This window comes from Nicotiana sylvestris, chromosome 8 (genome assembly GCF_000393655.2).
Source record: "Nicotiana sylvestris chromosome 8, ASM39365v2, whole genome shotgun sequence".
In the NCBI taxonomy this organism is placed as follows: domain Eukaryota; kingdom Viridiplantae; phylum Streptophyta; class Magnoliopsida; order Solanales; family Solanaceae; genus Nicotiana; species Nicotiana sylvestris.
This window is the reverse complement of record NC_091064.1, coordinates 19,474,518-19,491,979: the sequence shown is the minus strand read 5'-3', so window position 1 is coordinate 19,491,979 and position 17,462 is coordinate 19,474,518. Positions and strand designations below refer to the sequence as shown.

The following is a 17,462-nucleotide window of genomic DNA, read 5'->3' as shown; positions in this document are numbered from 1 at the left end:
TTATTCTTTGTCAACATAGAATAGTGGTTATTTTAGTAGTTAGTCATTCTTTACATTGTAATGGACAGATTATAAATACAAGGAGGCCACAACTGTTAAAGGTTTATTTTCATCATCTTTCTCCCTTATGTTTCTGCGATGAAGAACTCACTAGAAAACCTCCAACCTCCATTGATGAACCTCAATTTTTGACCTTGTTTTACTGGTTTGACATGGTATCAGAGCGGGAGTTTGTTAGATCTTGCTTATCTACGTAGAGCGGTGTTACCCCTGTATGTTTTCATCCAATTTTCATCGAGATTTGTCTTCGTCGGAGCTTCATGATTTTTTTGTGATTTTCCGGCAAAAACACTTTGCTGCTTCGTGTTTGAGTCCATTTTACGGTATATCATACTGAATCTCTGCGGTGTGGTCGCTGGAATTTGAGTTTTGTTCGAGCTAAGGTTTTCCTCAATTTTTTTCGGAGCTAGGGTTTCCTCCATTTTCATTGGTTCGTTGTAGCTATTTTACTATATCAAGGCCTTACTTCTTCAGGTTGCGAAGAAGGTTGGTATTTGTATCTCTCTTTTGCATGTGTTGGATTTTGATTTCAGTCTACAGTATTTGTTGGTGATTTAGTTGTTCTAACCATGACTGGTTCTACTTCCTCTTCTGCGTATACTCCTGACCCTATATCCCTTTTATTTCTTCTATCATCTGATGTGCCTGGTGTGTCCCTGGTTCCTGTACCATTTTAGGGGAGTGGATTTGGAGGTTGGAAGCGTAGTATGATAGTGTCATTATCTGCTAGGAACAAAATAGCATTTATAGATGGTTCATGCCCTAAACCTGCTACAACTTCCCCTGATTATAAACAATGGGACCGTTGTAATAATATGGTGATATCTTGGTTAACAAGTTCATTATCACCGGATATAGCTGAAAATGTTCAATACTCTGAGACAGCCGAAAGTATATGGAAACAATTAAATAATAGGTATGGTAGTGTAAATGGGACTAAAGTTTTTGAATTAAAAAGGGAACTTGCCTCTACCTATCAGGGATCCCTTGATATTGCTTCATATTTTACAAAACTTACGAGAATCTGGGATGAATTGGGAATAATGTGCAGTAGTCATGCAAATTCTTGCAATTGTGCTGCTAAAGAGAGTCCCCAAAATGAGAAAGAGGAGGATAAGTTCCATCAGTTTCTCATGGGATTGAATGAGGTTTATGTTGGTGTGAGAAGCAATCTGTTGATGATGCAACCTCTGCCATCCCTCGATAATGTCTATAACATTCTTCTTCAAGATGAAAAGCAATGACAAGTCAACCCGCCTTCTCAATTTACTCCTGAAGCAGCCTCCTTTAATGTGAATTCCCTTAATAAAACTACTCAACCTCAGCTGAATATGCAATTCATGGGGTAGCAGAGACAGTTTACTCAAAGAGTCAATTTTGATAATCAGTCTAGGACCTCTAATCTCTTCTGCAAGTATTGCAAGAAGCCTGGACACTTAATTGATAAGTGTTACAAGCTTCATGTCTTTCCTACTAACTTCAAGTTTAGTAAGGGTAGAAATGCAGTTGCTAATATGGTGACAAATTCTGAATTCTCTGCTTCTAAGTGCACCTCTTCCAATTAGACTTCTATTGTGCCTATTGCTGAAAATGCTTCGGTGGTGCCTGGGCTTACAAAGCAGTAATACTCTCAACTACTCTCTCTTTTGCAACAATCTCATGTCTCTGATCCTGGTCCTCAACTCAATATCATGAGTTCTGCCAATTTTGCTTGTACTTTATTGCCTAAGAATGTAGTATATAGTTTCAACTCTACTTTGCTAAACCAATCTGATTCCTTAACTTGGATAGTTGACTCTAATGCTTCTGACTATATGACTGCTAATAAAGAATATCTCATTAGTATCACACCTTTACCTATTCCTTTTCTAGTGTCACTTCCAAATGGTTATAAAGTAAAAGTTACTTGCACAAGTTCCTTTGTTTTGACTGAGTCTATAATTCTTCACAATGTCCTTTATCTACCTTCCTTTAAGCACAATCTCATCTTTATACACAAACTCACAGATCAATTTGATTGTATAGTTTAGTTTACTAGACTTTCATGTCTCATACATGGCCCTTATCTGAAGAAGCCTCTGGATCTTGGTAAACTGGACAGTGGGTTGTACAAATTTGTGTGGGAAAAGCCTTATCAACCTCAAGTTACTGTGTCAAATGCCTGCAGCAGCTTGTCATCTTCATCTGTTTCTGACCATCTTCCTTGTATTGTAAATACTATTTATCCCTCTTGTAATAAAGTTGCTATGAATAAGATGGACATTGTTTGGCATAATAGACATGCACATGTTCCTTTTATTAAGATGAAAACTATTTCTGAAATTTCCTCTAATATTTCTTCTACACGGTCTTTTCCATGCTCTATTTGTCCCATGGCTAGACAAACTAGATTGTCATTTCCTGATAGTTCTATTCATAGTTCTAAGCCCTTTCAACTTGTTCATGTTGACACTTGGGGACCATATCACACTTCTACATATTCAGGCTCCAAATATTTCCTTACCATTGTTGATGATTTCTCTAGATGCACTTGTACTCATCTAATGGGGTCCAAAAGTAATGCCTTTCCCCTCTTGAAGGCTTTTGTGTTGATGGTTCAAACTCAATTTCATGTCACCATCCAAAGCATAAGATCTGATAATGCTCTAGAATTAGAGTCATTCATCAAACTAGTTATCCACACACACCTCAACAAAATGGTATAGTGGAGAGGAAACATAGAACCCTCCTAGAAGCTTCCAGGGCTTTGCTTTTCCAATCCAAAGTACCAATCAGGTTTTGGGGAGATTGCCTTCTCACAGCCACATATATCATTAATAGACTCCCCTCTAGACTACTACAAAATAAATCACCTTATGAATTGTTGTTTGGCAAGACACCCAACTATTCACACCTAAGAACTTTTGGTTGCCTATGTTTTGCTATTGTTCCCATTCCTCAGAGAGACAAACTGAAACCAAGAGCTATTCCATGTGTCTTTCTTGGCTACCCTTTTGCAAAGAAAGGTTATAAGTTGTATAACCTTCAGTCAAAACAATGTTGTCTCTAGAGATGTCATTTTTCATGAACAACTCTTCCCTTTCTCCTTAGATTTTTCCCTTCCAGTTGTGTCAAAGTCCCAATTGTCAACCACCTCATCATCAGTTCTCATGCCTCCTAATGCTACCACTTCTTCTAGTCCTCTTTCAGTTCCTTTCCCTTCTGATGATCCATCATTTCCTAATGCTTCTGACAACCACCATTCACCTTCTAATGCTTCACCTTCACCTTCACCTTCTGATGTCTCACCTTCTCCTCACATTACTGATGCTCTATTTGACTCTATTCCATCTACTTCTTCTCCTGCCACATCTGTTGCACCACTAAGAAAATCTACCATAACACATACTCATCTCTCTTATCTAAAGGACTATCTTTATAAATTACCTAATTCCCTTTCCTGTTCTGCTGTCCAACTTGTAGAATTTGAGCCATATACTTATTCTCAGGAAGCCCCTATTCCAGCTTGGCAGGATACTATGAGAAAAGAGTTTGAATCCCTAGAAGCTAATAACACTTGGGATATAGTTGAGTTACCCCTAGGTAAGAAGCCTATTGGCTGCAAGTGGGTCTATAAAATTAAATACAAAGCTAATGGTGAAGTAGAAAGATACAAGGCTAGACTTGTTATTAGAGAGGACACTCAGGTTGAGGGGGTGGATATCAATGAGACATTCTCTCCTGTAGTGAAGATGTCTACTGTCAAGTGTTTGATTGTTGCTCCTATTAAGAAGAATTGGTCTTTATTTTAGTGTTGATACCCAATTTTCCCCTGTATATTTTCAATATGCAAAATACTCTCAAAATAGCATTTATATGCATATATAAGTATGTCCCAAGATTTCAATATTTTTCTCTTATTTTTTAAGATTTGTTTTAATCAATTTATTGCCTTATTTTAGCAAGAAAAGCCCAATAATTATTCTCAAAATTGTCATTTTGGTAATTTACTTATCAGATTCTCATATTTATACCAAAATGTAGCTAACATAATTTTTGCATATTTTTACAAAATTTATTTAGTATTTTTAAGCTAAAATTGCATATATTTGCAGTATTAGCCTATTTCAAGATTTAATTGTGTTTATATTTATAAAATTGACTTCGGTATTTTTATTTTTCATCATTATATGTTATTAATCATTTTAGTACCTTTAATTTACTCCCAGAAATTAATTTACTATTTCTTATAATTTTAAAAGGAAAAAATTGGCTATTTAAATAATAGCCCAATTCGTTTCAATTTTAGCCTAAAATCTGACCCCAAATTGGACCCCAATTTCCAGCCCAATTTCAATTAAAACCCGACCCAGGCCCCAATTACCCCTACCCGACCCAAAACCTTATTAAATCCCGGTCGTTGATCTAAAAGATCAATGGCCCTCACTCGTTCTTACCATTTTTAATTCTAAACGACCCCCCCCCCCCAATACCCCTCATTTCCTCACTCGTCTATATCTCTCTACCTCTGGTTCTCTCTAGAACCTTCCCCCTTTCACCTCCTCTCTGATGAGTTCCTTCATCTTTTCCGGCCACCTTCTGACCTGAATCCATGGTGGTTTCACCACCCACCAAGCCACATATGGCTCCTCGCATTTGGTTACTAGAGCTTCATGACTCGACCACGAAGAGTTGGGTCTAAACCTCTGTTGATTCAAGTTCCACGGCCATCTACGACCTGCTCCGGCGAGTCATGCCTATTTCGAGCCTAGCCTCGACTCCTCTTGCTTAGATCCAAGCCTTTCTCATTGTTTGGGTTCCTCTGAAAGCCCTAGCTTTTGAGGTTTTTCTAATCTCTTTAGATCTATTCCAGATCTATGCTTTCCCTTAAGTTTTTAAACGATTTTCTTTTGAAAAAAAAACTATTCTTTCAAAGCCATTTCTTTTTTTTTTTGATCTAGGGTTTTCTGAGTTATTTAGATGTTTCTCCGATTTTCTCTTTCTTTCGTGTGTTTCTTCTACTGTATTTTTCTTTACTATGGTCTTGTGTGTTTCTTATTAAGTTTCCTCTACTGTGTTCTGATTAGTTTTCTTCTACTATGTTGTGTATTAGTTTCTTCTACTATGTTTTCTTTGAGCACTTTTACTGTGTTTCTCATGTTACTCTCCTACCATGTTTCTCATGAGTTTTTGTTGCTGAAGGAACATGTTAAAGGTTTCAGTTCTTTTCTGAGACCTCTGAACCTGTTTCGACTTAATTACTTGCCCTCTCATCTCCGCACTCGACTGATGGTAGAAGCCCTAGAATTTTGGGGGGTTTTCCAAGTTTGGAAACCATTGGCTATGTGATTTGCTTGAACTGGTTTTATCTCAAAAGAAACCCTAACTCTTTCAGACCTATTTCGAGTCTCTAAACTGAGTTTTGAAGTCCTTGTTTTTTATATGATTCTGACTTTTGCTAAACTCTTCTAAGGTCTTTTACACTGGATTTTTGTATGCTACTTCTCTTTTACATTGCTAACCTATGTGACAACCATGCTCCTATAGTCTATTATCTACTGGTTCTGCAATGACACGACATCCTTTCAGCTTAACATGTTTGTATGCTCTTTATATGTGCTGGACTTTCCCTCTAAAATGGCTTTCAAGTCTTGATTAGTTTCAGACTTTTATCTGTATAGGTTTGATTGATTTCTTTCCTTATTTGCTGATTTCCCTATGACTCGATTTAAGTTACTTGGCTTTCCTTAACTTTTCTGACTCGGTTCATTCATGGACCATTGATTACAAAATCTTTGATCCTTGATTTACTGGCTACTAATTGATTTTTCTTACCTTATTTATGTAACCGTGTATTTCAAAATTCTGCCCTTAAGTAACTTCTTATGTATTTACCCCTAATTGCATACTTTGCACAAGATATTTATTTGATTTCTTCCCTTAAATAGTTTTTCCATTTGAATCTGAGTTCCTTAATTAAAGCAAGTCTTGTGTGATTGATTCTTAATTGATATTCAGTTTCTTAACTGTTTTCTTACCTTATTTCTGCCTGTTTTTCACACTATAAATACACGACTCTTTCATTGACATAAAAAATCACTCAGTCATAGTCTTTCTGAACTCACACTTCTACGCAATAATATTCTCCCTTCTTGTCTGCACTATGGCCTATTTACAAGACCTACTACTTTTCTCTATTTGTTTCTTTGAAACTGGTATGTCCTGATTTAAGCTTTAGCACCATAACAATGTGTTTATTTACGCTTTTGTATCCATGTCTACTTACTGTTTCTGTATAGTTCAACACTTAAATTAGTATGCTGATTTCTTTCTGCATGTTTCTGTTATGAATCCCAAACTCCTGCCCCCTATGTGTTTGAGCTACGGTTTAAGGCATGGCAATATGCAAATTATTGTCTATGAATTAAATTTGATCCCTTGGGATCCTAGGCCCTAAATAGTGTGTTCTAACAGGCTTATGGGTGTGCTAGCATTCTCCATTGTTGGGTATGCCCACAACCTGCCCTTGCCTCTTTACACTCTTCCCATTCCCCTGAACCCCTATGTGTACTTATTTATAATTGTTTCCCTTCCCCTTTCCCCCTCTCAAATTCTATTCCTGCACTTGCACTCTCTCTTAGTCTTTAAGTTCTCCCCCCCTCCCCACTCTTGTGAGCCTTGCTTTGGGACCTTGAGTTCCCTCTAAACTTGGATACTTGAGGGCTGGCCTTTCCACACTGCACTTGTCTTAATCTAGTAATACGTTTGGGTGTGAGCACTGTACGGAGTTCATTTGAGACTCTTAGGGAACTCTGACACGCTCAAATAGGAGAAAGGCTTTGGATCATGAATCTCTTGGAGTTGGTTTACCTCATATTTCAGACATGAAGTTTGAATCAGCCTCTCCTTAGTTGTACTTTTATTTTCTAATGTATTCGTTTACTTTATTCTGGGCTGAAATAATTTTGTAATAAACATTTGGGCTGATTAGTGAAAAACGGCGGGTAATTATGTATGTAAAAAAGGGTAGATACCATGTCTATAGAAATTCTGAATTCTGCATAGATACCACGTCTATAGGTTTTTGAATTCTGCACATTCAAATGCATATAGAAGCATGTCTATAGGGAATTCTGAATGTCCATTTTCATATAGAAATCATAATCATAAGTCTGCTACTCTCGTCTAGAAATCATGCCTATAAGTTAATCTGAATTTTGCATATGTATGTAGAAAATATGCCTATAGGTCTTTTTGAATCTTGTATATCCATTTTTCTCATATAGAAATCGTGTTCATAGGTCCTAAACAAATTTCTGCATCTAGATACCATGCTCATAGGACTTAAACATTCAATTGCACTTAGGTATCATGTCTTAAACAGGATTCAACATCTAGATATCATGTTCATAGGTTTAAGATGAGTTTTCTGCATTTTTATACTACGTCTACAAGGTTTTAAAATCAGTAATGCCTAGAAAGCATGCCAATAGGAGTTTCTAATTAAATCTGATTCGCATTACTTAATGTTAGATATAAAAATCAGTAACAATAGATATTGTCAGTTGCAAAACTTATAATCAATTTGTTTGAATTCTGCCTTTCTTTTAATAATCTGAGTCTCTCACTTAGCCAGTTTAACGAGTACACATATAGGGTTTCAAATAATTCATTTCAAGCTTTACTATCTTTTGAATCATGCCTATAGGATCTTTGTCCTAACACTTAGGCAAGCCTTAGGGTGATAACTATAAACTGAATTTGTTCTATTAACTACAACCAGCAGACAGGCCTGATTCGGGCTTCTTATCTAAAATATGTAATAAATCAGTCTGCCCCAACCTCTAAGTTCTTTCACATTCAGTATTTAATCAGACCCTAAACAGTACGTGCAAGACATGCTAAATTACGTGCTTCTTTGACTAAAGGAGGTATATCTCAGCCCTTTTTCCTGTTATGTGCTTTCCCCCAATTTGTTATATATGTTCTTGCATGTCGCCTTAGAATTTTGCCTTTGAAACTAAAAATAAGTCGATATCCCTCTCCTTTAGGATTAGTAGTCCTAAATGCATCCGGGACTGACAGGATTGGGGCGGGTAATAGCATGCAATGAGTAAACAAGACCATTCTACGCTTTAATACCTTAACAGGGTGGGAAGGGTATATATGGATATGATGACCACGTGATAATGCCACGCGTAAACCCTCATTGAGGAGTGATTACCGGGCATTGTGTGGGGTGATCCATATTAGTAATAAACCTAGGACCCCCTTTCCTTTATTTCTTATCTCTTTTAAAGAACTTCAAACTCTTTTTTTAAGAAAAATCAGCTTTCTTTTAGTTCTTTCCAACTTTATTTGTTTGTAAATCCTTATGTGAAAATCCCCTCTTATTTGAAGCTTTGTTTGTTTACGTGTTATTTGCACCTAAGTTCACACCAATAGTCTGGTCGGGAACCACACTAGTGGATCCTGAAGGGTGCCTAACACCTTTCCCTTGGAATAATTTCAAGGCCTTACCCAATCTCTGGTTACTCAAATCAAACTCTCTTGGTGTCCTAATACACCATAATCATTAGGTGGAGACTCTTCAAATTCAAACCCAATTCCCAAAAGGGAATGAGTTGTCCTCCCAAATATCATAAACTCGATTTCGCTCGAGAAAAAAGGGGCGCGACATTCAGCTTGATGTTAATAATGCATTTCTTCATGGTGAGTTAGACGAGGAGGTCTATATGAAATTACCTCCTGGCCTTTCTGTTTCATCTCCTTCTTCTTCTGCTCCTTTGGCTTGCAAGTTGAAAAAGTCCCTTTATGGTCTTAGACAAGCTTCGAGGCAATGGTATGCCAAATTGTCTCAAGCTTTATATTCTAAAGGTTTTCATCATTCACTCAATGATTACTCTCTTTTTATCAAAGGGTCCCCAGGTCATCTTGTCATCCTAGCTGTTTATGTTGATGATATTATCCTTACTGGTGATGATTTACGTGAGATTTCAGCTTTGAAACACTTTCTAGATTCTGAGTTTAAGATAAAAGACTTGGGCTCTCTTCATTATTTTTGGGGTATTGAGGTCAATACCTTACCTGATGGAGTTGCATTGAATCAGAGGAAGTTCACTTTTGATTTACTCAAAGAGTATGATTGCATGTATGTTCATTCTGTTGTTAACCCATTGGACTTGAATCAGAAGCTTAAGGCTGATGCTGGGGATCTCCTTCCTAGTCCTGAGAAGTACAGAAGCCTTGTGGGGAAGCTATTGTTCTTGCCTCACACCCGACCTGATATTTGCTTTAGTGTTCAACATCTGAGCCAGTTTATGCAGACTCTCAGGGTTCCTTACATGATTGCTGCTCTTCGTTTGCTAAGGTACCTTAAGGGTACTCCTGACCTTAGCCCTTTTTACTCTAACTCTACTAATTTCTCTATCAAGACTTATTCTGACAGTGATTGGGCTGCTTGCCCTGACACTCGCAAATCTGTTTTTGGTTTTTGTATTTTCCTGGGTGATAGTCTTGTTGGATGGAAATCGAAGAAACAACCTGTGATTTCTCTTTCTTCTGTTGAAGCTGAGTATAGGGTTGTTAGTAAGACTTGTTGCTGAATTGGTTGGCTGTCCAGGTTGTTGCATGATCTTACTATTGATGTTTCCCTCCCTATTTCTGTTTTTTGTGACAATATGGCAGCCATTCACATTGCCAAAAATCTTGTCTTCCACGAGCGCACTAAACATATTGAAGTGGACTGTCACTTCATCCAGAGTAAGTTGACTGAAGGGTTCATCCAGCTGTCACATGTTCCTACCTCTGAGCAGCTGGCAGATATCCTCACCAAGCCTCTAACTGGTGTCCTCCATCACTCCTTTCTTGGCAAGTTGAAGGTTGTTTCCCCCTCCAACTTGAAGGGGGTGTTGGGCCTCCAGCTTGCACTACTCAGGCCCAAAGTAGAATACTTAAGTTGGCCCAGATATTTATTTTATGCTTAGCCTTTTGTAGTCTTTTGTACTAGTTAGCCTTTATTCTTTGTCAACATAGCATAGTGGTTATTTTAGTAGTTAGTCATTCTTTACATTGTAATGGACAGATTATACATACAAGGAGGCCACAACTGTTAAAGGTTGGCCGGTTATTTTCATCATATCTCTCCCTTGTGTTTCTGCGATGAAGAACTCTCTAGAAAACCTCCAACCTCCATTGATGAACCTCAATTTCTGACCTTGTTTTACTGGTTTGACATTAAATACATACAAGCAAATTGTAGGCTCAGATTTATTTTCTGTTTCTATTTTTGACTAACAATATTTACTGTTTTATTGTGTTGTTGTTATTTCGCTTTACTGACTTTCAACACATGATGAGAACACTGATTTGCTTACAAAGTATGGTAAATGCGATGACTTTATAATAGTCAAACTCAACTTCTGGAAAGAATGTTACAATAAGTATATAATTTGATCCCATATTTCTGCAAAATAGCAGATGTCATCTACCGACTATAACACTAATTGTGACATCGTTTGAGGAAAAATCCTGTTTCTCATTCCATATATCTGCATCTTCATATTTTCTCATTGAGGTATAAGTAGGTTGCCTAGGCAAGGGCAACCTTATATTGTCTGTCTCCAACATTAACACGACAGAAGACATATTCGGTCTGTGAACTGCCATGTCTTGCACACAAAGTAGTGCTAAGTGTATGCATCTCAATACTTCATTATGTTGACACTCGTCCCAAATAGAACGATCCACTAGATCCATCGGTCTACCTTCGTCCCACTTCTCCCATGCCTGAAATATTTCCATACGAAAAAAGGAAAAAAAGTAATAAAGGGAAAACCATCATTTGCGTGCTCATAGTTTATAACCGTACTATTCTTACAAGACTTAAAGCCTTTAGCTTCACAGTAAATATTAAAAAGTAGTTCATGAGAAAATTGAATAGACGTACATAACCAATAATGCTTGAGTGCTGATCTGCACGAAAGCTTGTGTTCCTCCAGCCACAGATGATCTCCAGCAATAATACGCCAAAGCTGTAAACATCTGATTTTCCAGAGAACAAGCCTTCCATTGCATATTCAGGAGCCATATATCCGCTGATTTTTAAGTAAAAAAGCATATGAGATGGAGTTAGCTCTTTGATCAAGTTAATGGACAATTTGTACCATCTCTTAAAGGTATAACACCAATTGATACTCACTATGTGCCGACTACCCTGTTTGTATTGGCTTCATTCTGGTTTCCTCCGAATATCCTGGCCATACCAAAGTCTGAAATTTTCGGGTTCATCTCTTCATCCAGCAAAATGTTACTAGCCTTTAAATCCCTATGGATTATTCTGAGTCGCGAATCTCTATGGAGATATAGTAGTCCCCGTGCAATCCCTTCAATAATGTTGAAGCGCTTCCTCCAGTTTAATTGGGCTTGCTTAGCAGGATCTACCAAAATAATTGTAAGTGATACATATTCATCCAAGGGAAAACTATATAACAAAATTTAACATTCCAGAACTAACCAAATAGAAATGAATCTAAACTTCTGTTGGGCATGTACTCATATAGCAGAATCTTTTCTTCTCCCTCAATGCAGCAGCCCAAAAGTCTAACAAGATTTCTATGTTGTAACTTTGCAATTAGCATAATCTCATTCTTGAATTCCTCCACACCTTGTCCTGACTTTCTGGAAAGCCTCTTCACTGCAATTTCTTCGCCACTTTGTAGCTTTCCCTAAGATAAAATAATTAACATCGACGTTATTCTAAGAAAATAAGGCCGTATTTCCCTAGAAAAAAAATACACTTATCAAAATAAGATAGAAATCAACCTTGTAGACGGGGCCAAATCCCCCTTGTCCGAGCTTGTTTTCATTAGAAAAGTTGCGCGTAGCTGCTACTATACTGCTGAAACTGAAGAATTTTAGTTCTGAACCACTTCCTTGATGCCCTTCAACACTCAGGTCTCCTGGTCCTGATAAGTCTATAGGGAGTTCTCCGCTCCTAATTGGATCGCGTATGGGCATTTCATTGATCCTGATAGACCCTTAAAATGGGGAATTGAAGATATAAATACACTATGTTATGTGCCTAGTTGAAAACACCAGCTATTTTTGAAATTTTACCTCGTCTTTTGGCTTTGTACTTGCATAGTAGCCAAATCGCTATACAAATAACAAAAGCTACAGCTACCAGTATGGATATTAGCACAAGTTTGATTGTCCTGCTCTTTTTACCTGTTTAAAGAAAGTTTGAAATAGGAACATCCAAAAATCAGTAATGATTGTATAAATACCAAATGAATTAGTAAACATTTTACTATTTCAGCAGATTGTAATGCTCACCAAATTCAGAATGAGCGAGGCGAACATAGAGAGTGTTCCCGCCTTCGTTGAACTGCTGTAGATCAACTAAATCTCCACTCCAAATCATGCAGTAAATTCCAGTAACAAAAGCATAAGCAGTACATGAACAATTTTCCAGGCACTTGCTTTTACACTCGTCGATGTTTTCTGCAGCTGCTGTATCCGCGAAATCTGGCAACTTGATTCCCTTGATCTCCAGGAATCCGTCCCCATTTCCACTATCACTCCACAAGACACTGCTATTTCTCCCACATTCCAATTGCGTCCTCCTAACGCACCCTCCTGACCAGTTCCTCGCATTCCACTGCTCCCAATCTTTTGGAACAAATCCATATAGACAAGTACATCTTAGTGACTTTGAGATATCACATTTTGCGAAATTCCCACATGAGTTATATACGTCGCAATCGCCCAATGGATGAGATTGTATCATGTTCCATTGCCTCTTATCTATATCCCACATTTGCTGCAGCTCATATCCACTAGGACTAATATGAAACCTCACCAAATTAGAAGTGTTTGCCGCAGTGTAAGTGAAGTGTAGCCTATTCCCCTCATTGTAAAGCTTGAAACCATTAAAATACAAAGCCTTCATATCTGGTACACCTGTGAATGAGAGTCCATCCCAATATCCACTTCGCCAACGTCTATTTGATCCATCCCATATCACAATCTGTGGTGATGCGCGAGGATCAACACCCAAGGAGTACCTGTTGAAGATATAATTACGTAATAAACGCGTGCTCGCCCTAATAGTTAGAGCTTTTAAATGATATGGTCATACAATGCAACCAGTGGCGGAGCCAGAAATCCTGGTAAAGGATTCTAAAAGTATGCAAGAGTATGAACCTACGACCTAAAGCAATTTTTGAGCCACATTTGCCATTACAGTTAAATCTTTCCTTATATCAAGAGGATTCAAAAAAATATATTTGTATAGAAATTTTTTATTTTTACCCTATTTGCACACTATATTTTCGGACGAATGAGATTCAATTGAACTTCATTCATCAAAACTAGTTCCACCACTGAATGCAACATGGTACCAGATAGACAGAGTTCTTGGCTCATAAAAGAGAATAAGGCTCGCACGTGAAGTGACATGTTGAAGATATAAATTAAGTAAATAGAAAGTATGTTATCTGTAACAGTTTAAACTTCTAGATGAGATCGTCAACAACGCAACATTACCTTCCAGGTGAAGGGTCACTTTCACTTGTCCAAGACCTCAAAACTCCATCCATATAAACTCTCATTTCTGGCAAAAATGTATCTGTAGGATGCTGAAAACTCTGCCACAAGTCCTTATTATTATCGTTCAAAATAACAAGATTGCCAGTATCCAAAAGGGACACTGTAGAATTTGTAGTCTCAACAACAGAAACATTCGTCGACCATAGTAAATCGCCACGTCCATCTTTAACGACCAAATTCCCATTTTTCTCAATTGTAAATACACCATTTTGATCAGAAACTGGTTTGTCTCTGTTTGCAACCCAAACAACTGATATAACTGGAACATCAGCGTACCATATACCAAGAAACCTTTGTTTAGAACCATTTGGACTAAAGAATCCTAAGTTAAATTTCCCTTTTGGAGAAATTATGTTATCACCATCTCTTAGAATCTCTCCTTGTCTAATTTTATTGGATGCAGAACATAGTAAAGAGAAATAATAAACAATGAACAAAACAAGAAACCAATGGAAATTAATCAGACCATTGGCCATAAAAGAATTGGATTTGAACGAGCAATCCGAAGAAGAAGAAGAAGAAGAACGAGCACAAAGTATATAATGACTAGAGAAAGAAGAAATTTCTGATGGCTATTTCTGGTTGGCTGAGTACCAATTTAATGTGATGCCGAGATAGATTGACTTGAAAAACTTTGATTTTATAGATTCTTGGCTGACCAAATTCCCTCTGCCCCCACCACTACACTTTTGTATTTTAATTGAAAAGTTTTTTTTAGGTATTAAACATATGGTACTGAATATATATGCATTGGTCCAACTAGTTCAGATTCACAGTGTCCGACTAATTCATAGTCACGTTGAGTATAACCTATTAAAGAGAAAATCACTCTTTTCGTTTCAGAATTCGAAACCTCTAGCTAGGGACGAAGAGATGTCAATCACATCCTTTTGGTAGTATTTTCTTAAATTTTTAATTTATTAATACAGTCAAAATAAATAATTTTTTTAATCATACTTGATTTGTTAAGACTGCGTAAAATAAATCTTTGTGGTCGGCCCTTTCCCGGACCCCGTACATAGCGGGAGCTTAATGCATCAGACTGCTTTTATACTTGATTTGTTAATATTTTATTTATCTTATTTTTTAAGTTACAATTTCATCTTATGAAAACTGTTTGTAATTATCTTTTAGGAATTTTGATAATATAATTATTTTTATGTTATCAATGTAGAAGATAAGTTGTTTCTTAATAAAAACATGAGTCACGTCAAACGAAAAGAGGGACAGAGATGTTCTGTATTTTGACAACGTGCAAGCAGAAAAACGTATCGCCGAAATGAAAATATGTTTCACATAAATGAAAAATACAAGTCACCTACTTGCTTTTTTCTCCTTCCGTCTTTCTCCTTTAAATAAAAAAGTGCAGTTGCTTAGAAATAAAACTTTGTATCTATTTACTCGAAATTCTCCATTATTAATTAATATGTATTTATGTCTTAAATTATTTAATCACGATTTATTAACACATTTTGGTCCATGTATATGTTTTCCATATAGTATATATCATCTATTTTTATTTCTCAAAGTATTAACACATAGATTAATAAAATATGGACAATTAATTTACATAATACGCATAGATTTGACTATCCCTTTAATTATATCATGATTTACTCTGGTTATAGAATAACAAATTCAGATAATTAGATTATGTGAAAGAGTGTACTATATTGATGTTGCTTGTAATTTTGCTACTTATTAACTGCAGAATTCTCTAACTCGATTTTACAATCAGTGGAAACGCCGTTAACTTGAGTCTTAATCGTTCTTTCTTTTTTTCCTCATAATTATTCGTGCAAAATAATACTTATAATAGTACTGGTAATCACTATTCTTTTCTTTTTTTTTCCTTCTACACATTTGGCGCAACAAACACTAGAGTTCACATTGACCAAAATATGACTTGCTGTAATTATTGCAGAAATATACTCTGAAAATGACATTTTTTGTCCTTCATTTTATTCACTCGAATTTGATTGGCATACTGGAGCGCACGAAGGAATTTTTGTAAATGATGTCGAAATTTATAAATGAACGGGTATAAATAACTGTAATTATTATATTTTTAAAAAAGAAATAGTTGTAGTACATTGGTTTGTGGAGTCTTAAGTTAGAAAAAGTCTTGAGTTCAATACTACTTAATTATAATTTTTAACCACAGAGGCGCTAAGTTAAGTGGTGTCATCTTTTTGTTTTACTTATCCGTTTCCTAACAGTATTAATACATATATTTAATAAAAAATTCGACGAAGCGATATCGCATGACACCGCTTTGTTGAACGTGCGTTCGCCCCCTATCAACAGGGGCAGGTCAACAATATCAGTTATGTGTTTATGTGAATCCGATAACTTTTATCTGAATTATATATATACATTTAAGAAAGTAAATTCAACTATTATTATTATACTATATACTTTGAAATTGCTATAGAAATTCGTAAATTTCAAATTTTGGATCCTCCTTTAATGTTTGGTCGAAGGTGTTATTATATACGAACTTCTATCTTTACGTTATTTTGTGTTTACATTAATCTTTTATGCTACTCTAAGTGTTCAGCATCTTAAAAGTATGATCTGTAAGCAGTTGTATTCGTACTGAAGTTTTCCACATCTCAAAGTATGATCTGTAAGTGATTGTATTAAAATCAGTATGGTATTAAGAACCAAAACGAAAAGACTTTAACTGAAAATACACTCATGAGTTGTTTGGTTGATAGACATTATAATGCATGAATCGTTGATGTGAAAAATAATAGTAATATATAAATGTTATACCGTAAATATCTATGTAGAAATATTTATCCGTAGAATTAGTCAAAGATGCTTGAATTAGAGTAGGTTATCGCCCTTCCTCGGACCCTGCGTAAACGCGGAATACTCTGTGTATCGGACTATCTTTTTAAATTTTTTTTATCCATGAATTGCCAACACATGTATTACTATTGCATATTTTATCACACAAACAATTGTACATGAATATGAGAGATGAATCTATATATGTAATTGCCTTAATCTTGCTATGTCTAAAACTTTGAAATTGTTAATTAATTCAGGTTTTATTGGATAATTTGGGAAATATTTCGCGGCTCATGAGTTGTGAGAAACGTGTGAATATATTGGTACAGTGATTGTGATTATGGTGACAAAACAGTGAAGCAACACGTGCTGTTCAATGTCAATTGCCTTCTAAGGTAGGGGCTGACTTTTTTTTTTAATTTTATTTTTAGGTAAGGGCTGATTGCGGTTTTGAGTGTCGGGACCTCTACACTACACCAATCGGCCTTAGAAAATGGATGGTCTTGATTTTTGACCCTAGTTTATTTCATGCGTAGCTGATTGAAGTTTTGGGTCCCGGGACCTATACATTACAAGCCAGGGGTGTATATGGATCGAGTTGGTTCGAGTTTTATCAAAACCAAATCAAATCAACTATATTGGTTTGGATTGGTTCGATTTTGACAGATTTTTCGAATTTTTTTGTTACTTAAAATATTATTTCAATTTTACTTTGTTAAATTTTTGATAAGTAAATACTCCCTCCGTTTCAATTTATGTGAACCTATTTCATTTTTGGTCCGTGCCAAAAAGAACGACCCCTTTCCTTATTTGGAAACAATTTACCTTTATGCAATGATTTATAGCCACACAAAATATATGTGCCTCATTTTAAACCACAAGTTCAAAAGTCTTCTTTCTTTTCTTAAACTCCGTGCCCGGTCAAATGAGTTCACATAAATTGAAACGGAGGGAGTATATGTTTAGTAAAAATTTAAAAATTTGACAAACATATTATCTATTAAACATTCTTA

The 17,462-nt window shown here is 36.2% G+C and overlaps 2 protein-coding genes across 2 annotated transcripts; one reads left to right on the top strand and one right to left on the bottom strand.

The window, feature by feature from the left end:
- Positions 1-767: 767 nt before the first annotated feature.
- On the top strand, positions 768-1,304 carry LOC138874756 (uncharacterized). The gene has a single exon (XM_070153537.1). The coding sequence runs from the start codon at positions 768-770 to the stop codon at positions 1,302-1,304; it is 537 nt and encodes a 178-aa protein (XP_070009638.1).
- A 9,195-nt stretch (positions 1,305-10,499) lies between these two features.
- Positions 10,500-14,212, bottom strand: LOC104230943 (G-type lectin S-receptor-like serine/threonine-protein kinase B120). Its single transcript, XM_009783859.2, has 8 exons — positions 13,588-14,212; positions 12,376-13,106; positions 12,157-12,267; positions 11,863-12,077; positions 11,555-11,765; positions 11,240-11,477; positions 10,988-11,135; positions 10,500-10,827 (listed from the first exon to the last, which is right to left on the bottom strand). Exons 1-8 carry the CDS (start codon positions 14,124-14,126, stop codon positions 10,522-10,524), a joined length of 2,499 nt encoding a protein of 832 aa, XP_009782161.1. The 5' UTR covers positions 14,127-14,212; the 3' UTR covers positions 10,500-10,521.
- Positions 14,213-17,462: the final 3,250 nt, after the last annotated feature.

What these genes read in the sequence shown, in the direction of transcription:
- LOC104230943 (XM_009783859.2), bottom strand. Translation starts at nt 14,126, where the DNA reads ATGGCCAATGGTCTGATTAATTTCCATTGGTTTCTTGTTTTGTTCATT. An exon ending in GATTTGGCCCCGTCTACAAG is followed by an intron (nt 11,766 to 11,862) that starts GTTGATTTCTAT and finishes ATTTTATCTTAG; the next exon opens with GGAAAGCTACAAAGTGGCGA. An exon ending in AACAGGGTAGTCGGCACATA is followed by an intron (nt 11,136 to 11,239) that starts GTGAGTATCAAT and finishes CTTAAAAATCAG; the next exon opens with CGGATATATGGCTCCTGAAT.
- LOC138874756 (XM_070153537.1), top strand. Translation starts at nt 768, where the DNA reads ATGATAGTGTCATTATCTGCTAGGAACAAAATAGCATTTATAGATGGT.